We start from the raw sequence: 14,019 nt of genomic DNA on the forward strand, positions 1-14,019 counted from the left end.
ACACTGCCAGTAGTTGCTCACAGTCTCATGACCTAAGAGAACAAGGTTTCTGAGGAAGTCCAAGTTTGTTGTTGTTTTTTTTTTTTTTTTAAAGCCAAGACACGACAGCTGCTAGCTCACACCTCCCTCCCTGGAGCGCCCCCCCCCCCCGCTCCCCACGCCCAAGATGGGCCCTGCTGGCTGCCACAAATGGACAGAACACCAAGCCGCCAGCCTGGCCACCTGCCCCCCAGATTGGCATCGATGGCCACCTCGCACGTAGGCAATCCCTGACCTTTCCGAGCCCCATCTGGAAGATGGACATAACGAGCCCTGTTCTGCTCACCCACGGGGCTGTCACGAGGGCATCAAAGCACCTAGGAAAAAATTCACATGCTACCCAAGTCCACCGTGTTATCGCCATCACAGTAAAAGCTCGTGGTGTACCGGGCATTTCTGCACGAGAAATCTCTTCACTGACAATTTAGGATAAAATTGTAGACCTGTCTATCATGCCTTATGCAAGGCAGACATGAGTGGACTGCCCCCCTCGCACCCCCCGGCCCCAGTATGTTCTAGGTACATCATAAACCAAGTCTGCGTGTGGCAATATTTTGCAAACTAAAGCGCTTCAGTTATTACTCTTCTGTGTCCCTACAACAATCAACGGAAGCAAATACTAAACACAATGCCTCTGAAGGCTGTGCATGGATGATGCAGGTTGGGGGGGGCGGGTAACCCACTCTTCTCCTCGATTTTCTGTAGACACAGAAAGTTTCATTATGCAATGTTAATTTTTTTTCAAGTCACCCTAAGATACCTTCTGAATCATCACTAAAAGCCATTATCTTCATGCTGCTCTGATATTAGGGGTATTTCACGAACCATACTTCTCTCCCAAGTCCTACCCAAGTGGCAGCTAAAATAACACCCCATGCACTTGACCACTGGGTTGTGCAGAAGCCTGATTTTCCAACTGTTTACTGCGCATGTGTGGTGCATCTCAGATGTTTCCACCTGTCTTACTGCTCTCAGAGCGTGGCTCATAATAAAAGCGGTGCCCGCCGCACCAGCTGGCCCCATACTTCTTCTCTGGGGAATGAACAGTGATGGGACCAGAAAAAGACACAGAGACAGAATCTTACCTTCCTACCCGAGGGCTACACTTCAGTTCTCTGCTTTCTGGGGCTCCGTTGCTAGAAAAAAAAATTGAATGGGTTGCAGTGAATGGGCCCCTCACCCCAGCAGGCCACCCTCCTGCAGGCAGCTGTGCCCGTGCCCGACACCAGGGGAGAGTCTGGACCATACAGCCAAGAGGCAACTTGGCAGGATTCTGAGTCAGACAGACCCAGGTGCAAATCCTCACCCTGCTACTTGCTGATTCTAAGAGTCTGGTACATTCCTTAGCTTTTCTGAGTCCCTTGGTGATAAAATGCTGACAGTGAGGTCTAATCACATGAAGGCCCCTGGTACCGTGCCCAACACAAAGTGGATGCCCTCTGAACAGTGGCTGTCAGTAGGGAGAAGGAAGCCTGTCTGGGGGAGGTGAGGGAGCCACGCAGAGCAGAGGCCCTGGAGGCCCCTTTTACGGCACAGACATGGGAGCACGTCTGCTTTGCCCTAGGGAGACCGTGGTGCCCGATGACCACCCTTCCCTGGATGTCCGAGGACCCTCCGCAGTGACTTCTATCCCCCGGGGCTGGTGGTCACATTACCATTTGCAGTGATGAGGTTCTCCACCTGGGCCTCCTCATCCCCTGGAGCCCTGCAAGAACAAGAGACACAGCCCTTCCGTCAGAGGTCTGCACAGCAAGCCCAGTCTCCTTGCTGCCACGCGACAGACTGCATGGGTCCCCACTGAGTCACTGGAGGGCGGGTGCACTCTCCACCTGGGGGTGCGTGGGGCAGGGGGTAGAAGCTGGGGTTGAAGGATGCGGTGTCGGGAACTCACAGGAACCTTCAGTGTTGGCTCTGGAGACAACTAAGTGCTGGGAAGGAGTGGCCAAAGGCCGCCTCAGGGCTTGGGTTGTGTCCTGCCAGACTTTGGACTTCGGAGGTCCAGTGCTACCCCTGGTTTTTGTAGTGGACTAATGGGGTACATTCTTTAAGGGAGGGGATGAATGACAGGGAGCCCAAGCTTCTACTCAGCCGAAGAGCTCCATGAGCAGGTAACAAGCAGGGGCAGTGACACAGGTCCTATAGAAAGGATGTAGACCTCCTGAGAGGCTCTGAGGCCCTCTGCATCCCTCCTCCCAAGCCCAACTGTCTCCAGGGCCTCCAGACGAGCATCCAGCACCTTCTTGCCTACCTCCCCTCCCTAATATACATCAGAAGAGAGGAGGGGCTCGCCTCAACAGTTTGAGATTTACTTTGCCCCAGAACATGCCTGGCAGTGCTCAAAGCTTCTCCTCTGCTCTCCACACACACACACACACACACACACACACACACACACACAAGGCCTCTTTCTAAGAAGTCAAAAGAACGCTCATTTGGGCTCACACACCAGGGGGCCCTCCCTGTCCCTTCCTAGTTTCACCCCAGATGTCCACAGACACGGCATCCTTACCGGGGCTTCTGATTGAAACTGCACTTGCATCTGCGACCTAAAAAGCAAAGAAACCACCCAAGGTCATGCTCCCAGCTCGAGCTTAAGGCCATGCTCCCGCTGTGAGCCCAAGGTCATGCTTCTTGAGCCCAAGGTCATGCTCCCGGCTTGAGCCCAAGGTCATGCTCCCGGCTTGAGCCCAAGGTCACGCTCCTGGCTTGACCAGAGCAGGGCTGCCACATAGGACTACATAAAAAACACAGCAACGTGCAGCAATCCTTGGAGTAGGGTTCTTCTGAGGTCAAGGTTCAACGATTCAGTGGCTTCAATTGACTACCCTGCCACTGATTGAGTCGACTCAATCAGGCAAGTGCACAGGGCTCCATGCAGCCCAGGCTCATGTGGGAAAAACAAATGCAGGGCACATCCTCCGGAGCACTCTGGGGACAGCCTCTAACTCCTGTGGACCCTGCCCCACCTATGCCTCCTGGACACAGCCCCAGGAGAGCCACCCTGCCCCTTCCTATTCCGTTTGTTTTCATCAAGCATTTATTTTGCTCATTCTTCACTGTTTTACTGAGCACTTACTATGTGCCCCAGGCTGTATATTAGGTCCTAGAGATACCAGGGAGGATGGACAGCCTCTTCTCTGTCCAGGTGAGGGTGTGGCCTGGCTCTGACACCATTCTCTACCTGCTTAGCAGCCTCAGACAACACCCTTCCAGAGCAAACAGGGAACGAACTTACTCAGGATAAGGAGAATCCCCACCGAGAAGAGCACCACGGCAAACACCAGGCCCCCAATCCTCAGCGTCTGATAGTCTATCAAAGGAGCAAGAGTGAGACATGGAATGAGAGGAAGGTGGGGAAGAGCATGGCTTGCCCTCCCCCGGGTGGGGCTATACCTCCCCTTCCCCACCCAGGGTTCCCATCAAGCTCACCATAATGGAAAGGGTCCTTCTCATTCTCCTGCTCAGCTGCTGAAAAAAAGAAACAAGTGTGGGCAAGAGAAAGACACTTATACCTCTGGTTCCCGAATACCGCCCAAGCCCCCCAGGCCTCATTTCTCACAAAGGGACTCCTGGGAAGCACCATACAGGTGCCTGGGGAGGCAGAGAAGGGTGGGCCAGCCTGAGAGTCGAGGGGGGTTCGGCTCAGAACCCCAGTGTGAGTCTGCCTCCACAGCACATCCACATCCTTTGCGAGGCAGGGGCTGTTACCCTCTTGTTAACAGCCAGGGAAACAGAGACCAAGGTCAGGTTCTAGAGTGGGCTCCTGAGGTTCAGACCGACAGTCTACAGAGACCTGGAAGGCTTGAGGACTGACGGTAAAGCCTGCTGGGCTCTGTGGGGAGGGGTGGGCAGGCTGGAGGCGGCTCGGAGAACACCTGCTGCCTTCCAGCACCTTCTCTGCTGACTAAAGCGGGGACGGGCCGTCACTGATCAGACATGTAGATTTTGAGAGCCCCCTTGCCTGGCCCTATAGTCTCACAGGGTCGGGACCTGGAGGGGGACTTACCACTGGCCAGGACGGTGGGAGCCAGCATGCTGCACAGAAAGATCAGTGCCACCTCCATGGTGTCTGCGGACGGAGGAGGAGGAGAAGTCATTCTCTGCATGGGGGACTCCCCACCCCAACCCTCAGCCTGATTAGGGGGCTCTGAGTGGGGTTCCCAGGTCTACGTTGAGCACCCTCAACACCATGAAAGTGATAGAGCAGAAGCAGCTGCCGTTTGCCCAACTCTTAAGGAGAGCTCTGCCTGCATTAATTCAATTCCTACAACAGAATCAATGCAATCGGTAGGCGCAGGGACTGACCCATCCTGTAGGGGAAGAGCCTGCCTGAGCTGGACACGCAGGACAGTGAGCAGCAGAGCCTTGGGGAGCCCTCCTTGAGAGCCCACGCTGCCTCTCCCATGCCCAAGCCAGAAAGCCCCCAGGGCTTTGGTAATGACCCTCTGCTGCGCCCTCCTCTTGAGGCCACCTCCAGGTCACTAAGAGGTTTGGGACTTCCCGGCCAGGTTCCCCACGTTTGATGAGACTGAATGGGGCAGGTAAGTGAATGCCTCTCTAGCCCAGCCAGCCACACGGGGCTGGGGAGGCTTGCTGTTCACTGGTCTCCATGTGGTAAACCCCGAGATGCCCGACACCCTCACTTCTAAAGTGCCCGAGTCGATGCTTCCCACAGGTTTCATGGAGTTAATACTCCTCCAGGAAGGCGGTTTGGTCAAACAAAGGTGCTTTGATGCCCTCGTGAGCTCATCAAGCCCCTGTCTTTGGGGCCAGGGTCCCCAGGATGGGTCCTCTGGACAGAGGTGGAAGGTGGCCAGCTGGTCCCTTCCAGGGACAGAGTTCAGTGCCATGACACACACCTCACTCCTGGGCTTACACAAGTGTGGTGATGAGCCAGCAAGGAAAAGTGGGGAGAAAAGCCCAAACTAGAAAAGCACAAGGCTGTCCACCCTTTATGGGGGTGAGCCTGGCAGTGGCCTGCACCCTGGACTGGTATCGAGTGGCCAGGACCATGCTGGCTCCGAGGGATCACCCCCATTGCCTCTCAGGCCGCAAGCAAGCAGCCCCAGCTGCCCTTCACCTCTCAGCCACCAGAGGTCAGAACAACTGCATCCAGCTCCGCGGGGCCCATGAGAGAAAGCCTCCCAGGAAGTGTTTACCAAAAGGCAGTAATTTGCTTCTAATGCCATTCATCTAAGATTTGCAATTCTTTTCAATTTTATATGTTCTGTATCTATAAAAGTGCATGTAGCACACGCGTATAATGAAGCTCAGTAAGACGAACACCGGTAATTTAAGAACTAGACCTTTACAAACACCTGCTGCATTTACCTGTACTTTCTTCCAACCCATCCCCCCTCCCTCTGCCTCACTCCCACAGGTGATCAGTATCCTGGACAACAAGTACCCATACATTTGTCATCATTGGCTTGTTCTTCTTCAAAGGCATTTTTAAAAAAGATTTATTTATTTATTTGAGAAAAAGAATGCATGTGAGCGGGAGGAGGGGCAGAGGCAGAGGGAGAATCTCCAGGAGACCCCACTGAGTACGGAGCCTGGCAAGGCAGGGCTCCATCCAGGACCCTGAGATCATGACCTGAGCCGAAACCAAGGTCGGATGCATCACTGACTGAGCCACCCAGGCACCCTACTCAAAGACGTTTTTAGATTAAGATATAATTCACATACCATGAAACTCACTTAAAAGTGTACAATCCAGTGCTTTTTAGTACATTCAGAAAACTGTGCAGCCATCAGCACTGATTCCATAACGTGTTCATCACCCCAGAAAGCAACCCTGTCCCCATCAGCAGTTGCTCCTGTTCTGTTCTCTCCACCCCCTGGCCCCTGACAACCATCATCTCCCCCCTCTCTCTCTGTGGATTCGCCTATTCCAGACACTTCATGTAGAAGAATCGTACAATCTGTAGCCTTTGGTATATGGCTTCTTCCACTTAGCATCATGTTTTCAAGGTCCATGGATGTCGTGGCTGGTTTCAGAACTTTGATTGTCTGGCTATCTCTCCTGCTCTTCTTCTTAAAAATCTATTTATCGCACAGATATTAATACGAGTGTTTAGTGGAGCTCTTTTGAGCCTTGTAATTGTGATATTATGTTGTTTACAGTCTTCCGGGACTGGCTTTTTTTGTTCAACATTATGTTCCTAAGATTCATCCATCACGACACGTGACCCTAGCTCGTTCACTTCTGAGGTTGTGTGGTATCCCACTATGTGGGTTAATTATCCTGTCCATGCTCTGCCACTTGATTATCTTTTTTGGTTTTCCCATTTTGCGTGGTTGTAAATAACACAGCTGTGAACATTTCTCTGCACACTGCCCAGGGCACACACGCAAGACACTGTTTTTCACATTTTTTGCCATCATTGTCATATGAAATACTTTTTACGCTGGAACTCAGTGCAAATATATATTCATATATACCTGGGACAACATTGCAAAATAATACTTAAAATGAATGACAACCTCTGATATTTTCTATAGTTTCCCTTTTTAAAATAAAAAGGCTAGGCCCATGAGTGGGTCACTCTGCAGTAGGAAAATGTATGTTCTAGAGACAGGTCTAGGAGTGAGGTCATTGGGTGGTATGGTATGCAAATCATCAACCTTACAGAATACTTGCAAATTGTTTTCCCACATGCCCGTTTCCACATCCTACCAGTTGCATGACTGTCCCTGTTACTCTGCATCCCTATCAAGCCTCGATATTGCCAGACTGCATACTTTCCGCCAATCTACAGGTGCAAAGTATGGTCTTAATTTGATCACTCAGTAATGGACTTGGGCTTCTGTTTCTTTGCCATTCCTGTTCCTTCAGCAGTGATGTGTCTTTCATGTCTTTGGTTCATTTTTCAAGTGGGTTGCCATTATTAGTATTATTCATTTAGTATTCTGGATTCGAAATCTTTGTCATTAAGTACTGCAAATGTCTCTTCCCAATTAGTGGCTTGTCTTTTCATCTTTTGTTGCTTTCAATGAACAGAATGTCTTAATTCTAATGTAATTGAATGTGATGATTTTTTGGGTCTTGTTGAAGATACTGTCAGCCTGAGTCAGGAAGAATTTTCTTCTGGACATTTTGTAGCTTTGTCTTTTACATTTAAATCTTTATTCCACCCAGAATTGGTGTTCATGTAAAGCTTGAGATAGGGATCTAATTTTTACTTTTTTCCCATACTGACAAGCAGTCGTCCTGGCACTATTTGTTGGCAACCCGTCCCCCACCTTTCCTCCTGAGATGTAATGCCACTTTCGTCATATACCTGGTTTCTACTCAGGTGTTTCTATTTCTGCGACTTCTCTTTTGACCTATTGGTCAATATGTTCCTGCATCAGAATCCATGCCTAATTGTTACAACCTGATAGCAATCTTCCCATGTGGTAAAAGAAATTCCCCTCTTCATTTTCCTCTTTCCTCTCTTCCTCTTCCCCTTTTCCCTCAGGTCTATATTTGGTCTAAAATTTACATATAAATTTTAGAATCAGACTGTCAAATTTATCTAAAACTGTTGGAGTTCTCATTGCAACATCAATGGATCTATGTGTAGAACCACCTGGGGAGAACCAGTATTCCTGTAATCTTGAGTCTTTTCATTGGTTTATGTCCTTTTTAATGTCCTATAACAGTTTTATAAATGCTTTCATATAGGTCTTGCACATCTTCTACTAGACTTATTCCTAGGTGCCTTTTACTTCTTATTGTTATTTTAAATGCTATCTCTTGTGTGTGTTTTCTAATTTTTCCTGGTGTAGAGAAAGGTAATTGATTTGTGCATATTGATCTTAAATCCAATAATCTCACTAAACTCTTATTATTTCTAATAATTTACCTATAGATTCCTTTGGGTTTTCTCTGACATATCATCTGCAAATGACACAGTGCTGTTTCTTCTTTGCCAATGCTTACACTGTTGATTTTCATTTCTTCTGTCCTGCTAGGCCTTGCAGTAAAATGTAGAATAGAAGCAGTAATACTGGACACACACACTCACATACATGCAGTCTTATTACTGGTTTTATTTTTTACTTGTATTTCATTTTTATGTGTGTTTATTTTTAATTTTTTTCAGCTTTACTGTGATATGACATCTAACATTGTATTGTTTAAGGTGTGATGATTTATCTGATGCACGTTTAGTCTGCAAAATATTGCCACAATAAGATCAGTTAACACCTCCATCACCTCACATAATTATCTTTTGTGTGCATGGTGAGGAATGATAAAGAAAATGTGGCATATATACAATGAAATATTGTTCAGCCATAAAAAGAAGGGAATTACTGATTTTAAATAGATTTCTTCTAATGTTTTAAAAATCCCCCCTCTAATCCTGGTTCTCCAAGATGTTTTTGTTTTACATTAATTATGAATGAGTGTTCTATATCTATAGTTTTTACCTTTATCAATGAAATAAATTATGTGCATGGGTCATCTAATGTCAAATCATCCTTGCATTGGTGGGATAAGACCAATACATTGTCTTCTTAGTAAATAGATGGATTTGGTTTGCTGGTATTTTGTTTAGGATTTTTGCACTTATGTGCATGAGTAAAATTGGGCTGCAATTTTTATTTTATTGTGTTGACCTTGCCTGGTAACGTGGTAGTCCTGGCCTCACAGAGCAAGTATTTCCTCTCTTGTTATTCCCTGGAAGAGTTTACAGAAGACTGAGATAATCTGTTCTTTGACTGTCTGGTAGAACTAAATGATAAAATCATCTTAGTCTTTTCTTTGTGGGGGGATTTTCGATTGCTTTTCCAATTCATTAATGGCCATGACATTCTTCAGATTTCTCTTCTTCTTGTACATATTTAATGAGTATAATTTTTTATAGCAATGTGCTCTTTTCTGTTTTCAAATTTATTGCCATAAAGTTGTTTATAGTATTTTCTATGTATCTTTAGAAACCACTCATTTGGGCAGCCGGGTGGCTCAGCGGTTTAGCTCCACCTTCAGCCCCGGGTGTGATCTGGAGACCAGGGATCGAGTCCCACATCAGGCTCCCTGCATGGAGCCTGCTTCTCCCTCTGCCTGTGTCTCTGCCTCTCTCTCTCTCTCTCTGTGTCTCTCGTGAATAAATAGATGAAATCTTAAAAAAAGAAAAGAAATGAAAGAAACCACTCATTTCTGTTGGATCTGTGGTTATTTCTCATTTTTGCATTCCTAACATTGTTTATTTGTGATGGCGCTCTTTTTTCTTCACCTTTACCAGATGTTCACCTATTTCATGTCTTTTCAAGAACCGGCTCTTGGTTTTGCTGATCCCCTTTACTGTGTTTTAAATTGTCCTTCATTCTGCCCTTATGTGTTCTTTGACTTTATCCTATTATTCTTTCTTTATATTTATCTTCTTATGATGGATACTTGGTTCATTAATAATTAGCCTTTCTTCTCTAATATCAGCATCAAAGACTATAATCCTCTAAATGCCACTTTCACCCCAACATACGAGCTTTGAAATGTGGTTTTGGATTATTGTTTAGTTTTTAGTACTTTAAATTTGCACCATGATTTCTTCCTTTTTTTTTTTTTTTTTTAAGATTTTATTTATTCATGAGAGACACAGAGAGAAAAAGAGGCAGAGACACGGGCAGAGGGAAAAGTAGGCTCCATGCAGGGAGCCTGAATGCGGGACTCGATCCTGACCACTGAGCCACCCAAGGATCCCCTGTACCATGATTTCTTACCAAGAATTATGAAGCCATGTGTGTTAAATGTCCAAAAGTATAGTGATTTTTAAAATTTACCTTTGTAATCGACTTCTAACTGATGTGCACTGTGGTCAGAAAACATGGTCTGAGGATACAGATACCTCAAAATTTACTGACCTATTTATGGTTAGTTATTTTAAAAATTATATTTCAATTATTAGAAGACTGTGAATTCCTTGATTCTTGGGAAGAAAGTTCTGTGTGCCCAACAAATTAAGATTATTAACTGTGTTATTTATATTTCTATATATTTTCTTATTCTTTTTTGACTGTTGGGCCTATCAAAAATTAAGGTAGGTGCTTTAAAAGCTACCTCTATGAGGAAGGATTTACATATTTATCACTGTGTTTCTTACAATATTCTAAAAGAAAGTTTAAAATTCTTATATTGGCCTGTGAGTTGGATCCTTTAGGATTATATAGTGATCCTCTCTCTGTCTTAAATTCTATTTCACTTTCTACCTTCCTGTGTCCTTATATATTATATGTGCATTTTATCAACTTATAAATGGCAAAAACCTACATTTAAAAAAAATTCCAAAAAAGAAATCCACCTGATAATTTCTGTTAACTGCCAATTTTATCCCATTTAACTTTATTATGACTATTGACTGATATATTTGGTCTGACTTGTTTCTCTTTTGACTTTTTTTTTTTCTTATTTTTGACTATTTTTTTTCTTCTTATTCACTGTCTCCCTCTACTGGTTGAGCAATTATACATGCTATTGCTAGTCTTAATAGTGAGCTTTGGAACTTTACCACGTGTGTTTGCTTTGGACTGTTTGTGTACCCCAAATTCATGTACTGGAACCTAATTCTCAATGTGACATATTTAGAGATGGGCCTTTGAGAGGTGATTAGGTCCTGAGGGAGAGCCCTCACGAACAGTATGGGTGCCCTTATAAAAGAGAACTCTCTCGCCTCTCCCACTAAGTGAGGCCTCAGTGAGAAGATGGCCATCTGTGACTCAGGAGGAAGGCTCTCATCAGACACTAAATTTGCCAGCACACCTTGACCTTGAATTTACAGCCTCTAGAACTGTGAGAAATAAACCTCTATTATTGAGTCAGTCACCTAGTCTATGATCCTGTATTATAGCTGCCCAAGGAGACTAAGACAGTATTTGAGTTAACAAAGACTGTAAAAGTCTAACGTTAAAAGGTATCATACTTACTAGGTATAATACCGTTCCTGAAAAATACAAAAATACAAACCACCTCCCCCCTAACATATATGCTATTATTGTAAAGCTTTCAGTTCTTTTTTTAATTCTAGGACATAGATATTAGTATTTATGTTTCATGGAAACACGTTTGTTTTGATTTACGTGTGTGTTGGTCTCCAGTACCCCCTGGAATTGACAGCCTTGTAGAGTTCCCTTCTACACTGCACTGTGTGGCCAATAAAACACAGTGGAATTAACGTGTCATTCCCAATAGTAGATTACAAAAGGCACCATGGCTTTCTCTCTCTTTCTCTCTTTCTCTCTCTCTCTCTCTCTCTCTCTCATTGCTTGCTCTTAGGGAAAAATCACCTGCCATGTCTTAAGGATATTCAGGCATCCCTGTGGAGAGGCCCACGTGGCAGAAAACAGAGGGCCTCAGTTCAGGGAAGTACACCTGCCACAAACCACGTAAGTGAGCTTGGAGGCAGATCCTCCAAGCTTCCACATGATTGCCCCCCTGGCTGACAGCCTGACTGCAGCCTCGTTAATGACTCAGAGCAGAACCACACAGCCAAGCTGCTGCCTCATTCCTAGCCTTGGAAACCTTACAAGATAACTAATGCTATTGTTTGGGGCTCGTTTGTTATGCCGCAGGAGATAACTAATACAATGTATTTACTAGCCGATGTCTTCATGATTCTTTTTGAATCCTAGCCATCCATCCAGACATTTTCTTTGATCCTCAAGAACATCTTTTTAGAATTTTCTTTAATGAAGCTCTATTGGTTACAAATTCAGTTATTTTGTTTATCTGCAATGTTTTCATTTCACCTTTCTGTGGACAGATTGGAAGGTGATCTCAATAATTCTGACCTGCCTTCTCATATTCTAGCCTCAGTGTAATGCCCTCCCTCTTGGTTGGGACAGCAGCTGGTACTGGCTGCTAGCCAGGAGAAGGGTTTTTGGCCCCTCCTGGGAGCAGGAAAGACACGTCAAGGATTCCAGCACACTAGTCCCTGCCATACCTTTCCATCAACTCCCCAAATCCCCTCCACAGCTGCTCAGATTCAAGTCCATCCTACAAACACACACTGAATCCTAGAAAGGGCCATACTGTTCTGGGCTCTGCAAGAGATAAATAGACAAACAAGACATAGCCTCAGCTTCCAAGGATTGGCAGGGTTTGGCAGCCTATGCTCTGGCACCTCAGCAAGAGTGATGAGAGCTTTATGAGAGGCAGAGGTAGAGACTACAAGGGAGAGTCCATCGGGGCAGGGAAGGGGACAACAGGCAATTCACAAGGGAACCAGGGGCATTCTCACGGAGGAGCTGACATTTCAGCAGTGAAAGGAGGATTGGATTTTGATGGACGGGGCAGGAAGAGAGAAACTAAGGGCATTCTGGCAGAGGACATAGCATGAACTGATGCACTGAGAAGGGAAAATGGGAGGCAGGGATAACAAACAGTACTCAGTTCAAGTCCAGTTCCAGTTGATCCTCAAGGCACTTCTTTCAATGGTGGCTACCCAAAGCAGCTACCTCAGAAGGGCTCTGGATGAGGTCCATCGAGAGAGAGGGCCTCATCCCTTAGTCATGCCTGCCTGGCACTGGAGAGGGCTGGGCCAGCAACCTGCCAAGTATTTGCCATTTCTAGAGTAAGCAACCTTCCAAACAGTGAACAACCCTGTTGAGTAGAGCATGGGCGGTAGATGGTGAGAATTCTGATAAGTCAGATGGTAGAGGATCTCGAATGCCAAGCTGAAGAGTAAAGACCTGTCTTTGTGTTCTGAGGAAAGCATTTCTGATCAAGTTACAGTGAGCTCAAAGAAATACTGTTACAGATCTGGAAAGTGACCAACTCCCTGCTCTTCCAAGCTGCTGCCCAAGCCTGGCCTACACCGGCCACACCTCAGCACAGGCCTTCTCAGGCTGCCTCTTGGCCCCTACACCCATTTTTGAAAGTCTCATTGGTACCACTGGCATTGCCCCGGAGTCAAGTGGCCAAACACACATACGGAGCCTCTGAAAAGGCACACAATGTCCTTCTCTCACTGCTGGACCAAGAAACCCAGTCTGGGCCTCCCTGCCCTCCCACACAACCGCCCCTCATGGCCCACGCCCTCCCCAGTCCTCCCAGTTACCACACATTTCTCTCTCCCAGAAAGGAAGCAGAGCTGCCTGGGGCTGGCTACGGGTGGGTGCTGAGCGTAGAAGTGTCAAGTCTCCCTTCCAGGCTACAGAGTCTAAGGAGTAGATGGAAGAGAAGAGGGAGGATCTCTGGGAGAAGGGGCTCAGGTGGCCACACTAGCCTCCACATGCATGGGAGGCCCCGGGCCTCTGTGTGTGTTTGGGGGGGGCGGTGCCTACGAATGTGGCTCTCAGGGCCTGGGGTTTGGGAAACATCATCACCAGGAGACTCCGATGCCTCCTCTTTCTGCCGCTCCCCAGCTCTGAATTTCTAGACCCTTTAGACTCCCCTTCCCAGCTGGAAAATGGGACCAGCCACATTCTGCTCCCTCTGTAGCATCTCATGAAAAAGAATTCAGGTTTTCACTCGTTTCCCTTCCCCCTCCTGTTCTGTTCTGTCCACACTGGTCAACGGCTGGCATTTCAGGTGGCAGCAGCCCTTCCATGTCAGTGTTGTTCCCTGGCCTTCCTGCCTTTTGCAGTCGCTCTCTGCATGTGCCGGAGAAAGCAATCAGAAGAGTTTCTCTGGCGATTATCTTTCCATTCTGAGTCACATAATTTCACATAATTGCTGGGTAAAAGCTGCTCAGAAAAAGCAGCCACTAGTTGATGATATAGCAACATGCTCTATTAGTTTTGATTCCATGCAGCAGTGAGGTAGAGCAGTATACCCGGTTCTATTGTGAAAATAACTCCAAAACAACCTCCCTCTAAAGTGCACAGGCTCCAAATTACAGTGAGACTTGATTAGCTCACGCTCATCCCTCCGTCCCTCCACCCCTAAAGCCTTGCACCCCGTCCATCCCGAGCATCTCACCTGTTTGCCTTCTTTCAGACTCAGCCCATGAAAACATGCCCAGAGGGACCACCAAGGCATGGGTCCTGGCAGGATCC

At 46.6% G+C, this 14,019-nt stretch overlaps 1 protein-coding gene across 2 annotated transcripts in view; it reads right to left on the reverse strand.

Moving 5' to 3' along the window:
• The window catches only part of FXYD6 (FXYD domain containing ion transport regulator 6), a 30,924-nt gene that overhangs the window by 1,611 nt on the left and 15,294 nt on the right, over nt 1-14,019 (reverse strand). The window contains exons 2-7 of one of the 2 annotated variants that reach the window (XM_072822200.1): nt 4,046-4,108; nt 3,469-3,504; nt 3,275-3,349; nt 2,549-2,585; nt 1,695-1,744; nt 1,125-1,175 (exon numbers count right to left, since the gene is read on the reverse strand). In XM_072822200.1, coding sequence (XP_072678301.1) covers nt 1,147-1,175; nt 1,695-1,744; nt 2,549-2,585; nt 3,275-3,349; nt 3,469-3,504; nt 4,046-4,103 — 285 coding nt within the window. In that variant the 5' untranslated portion in view covers nt 4,104-4,108 and the 3' untranslated portion in view covers nt 1,125-1,146. Of the gene's footprint in view, nt 1-1,124; nt 1,176-1,694; nt 1,745-2,548; nt 2,586-3,274; nt 3,350-3,468; nt 3,508-4,045; nt 4,109-14,019 lie in introns of both variants that reach the window. The other variant, XM_072822199.1, reaches the window with a different exon arrangement.

Source organism: Canis lupus, chromosome 3 (assembly GCF_048164855.1).
Source record: "Canis lupus baileyi chromosome 3, mCanLup2.hap1, whole genome shotgun sequence".
NCBI classification, from domain to species: Eukaryota; Metazoa; Chordata; class Mammalia; order Carnivora; family Canidae; genus Canis; species Canis lupus.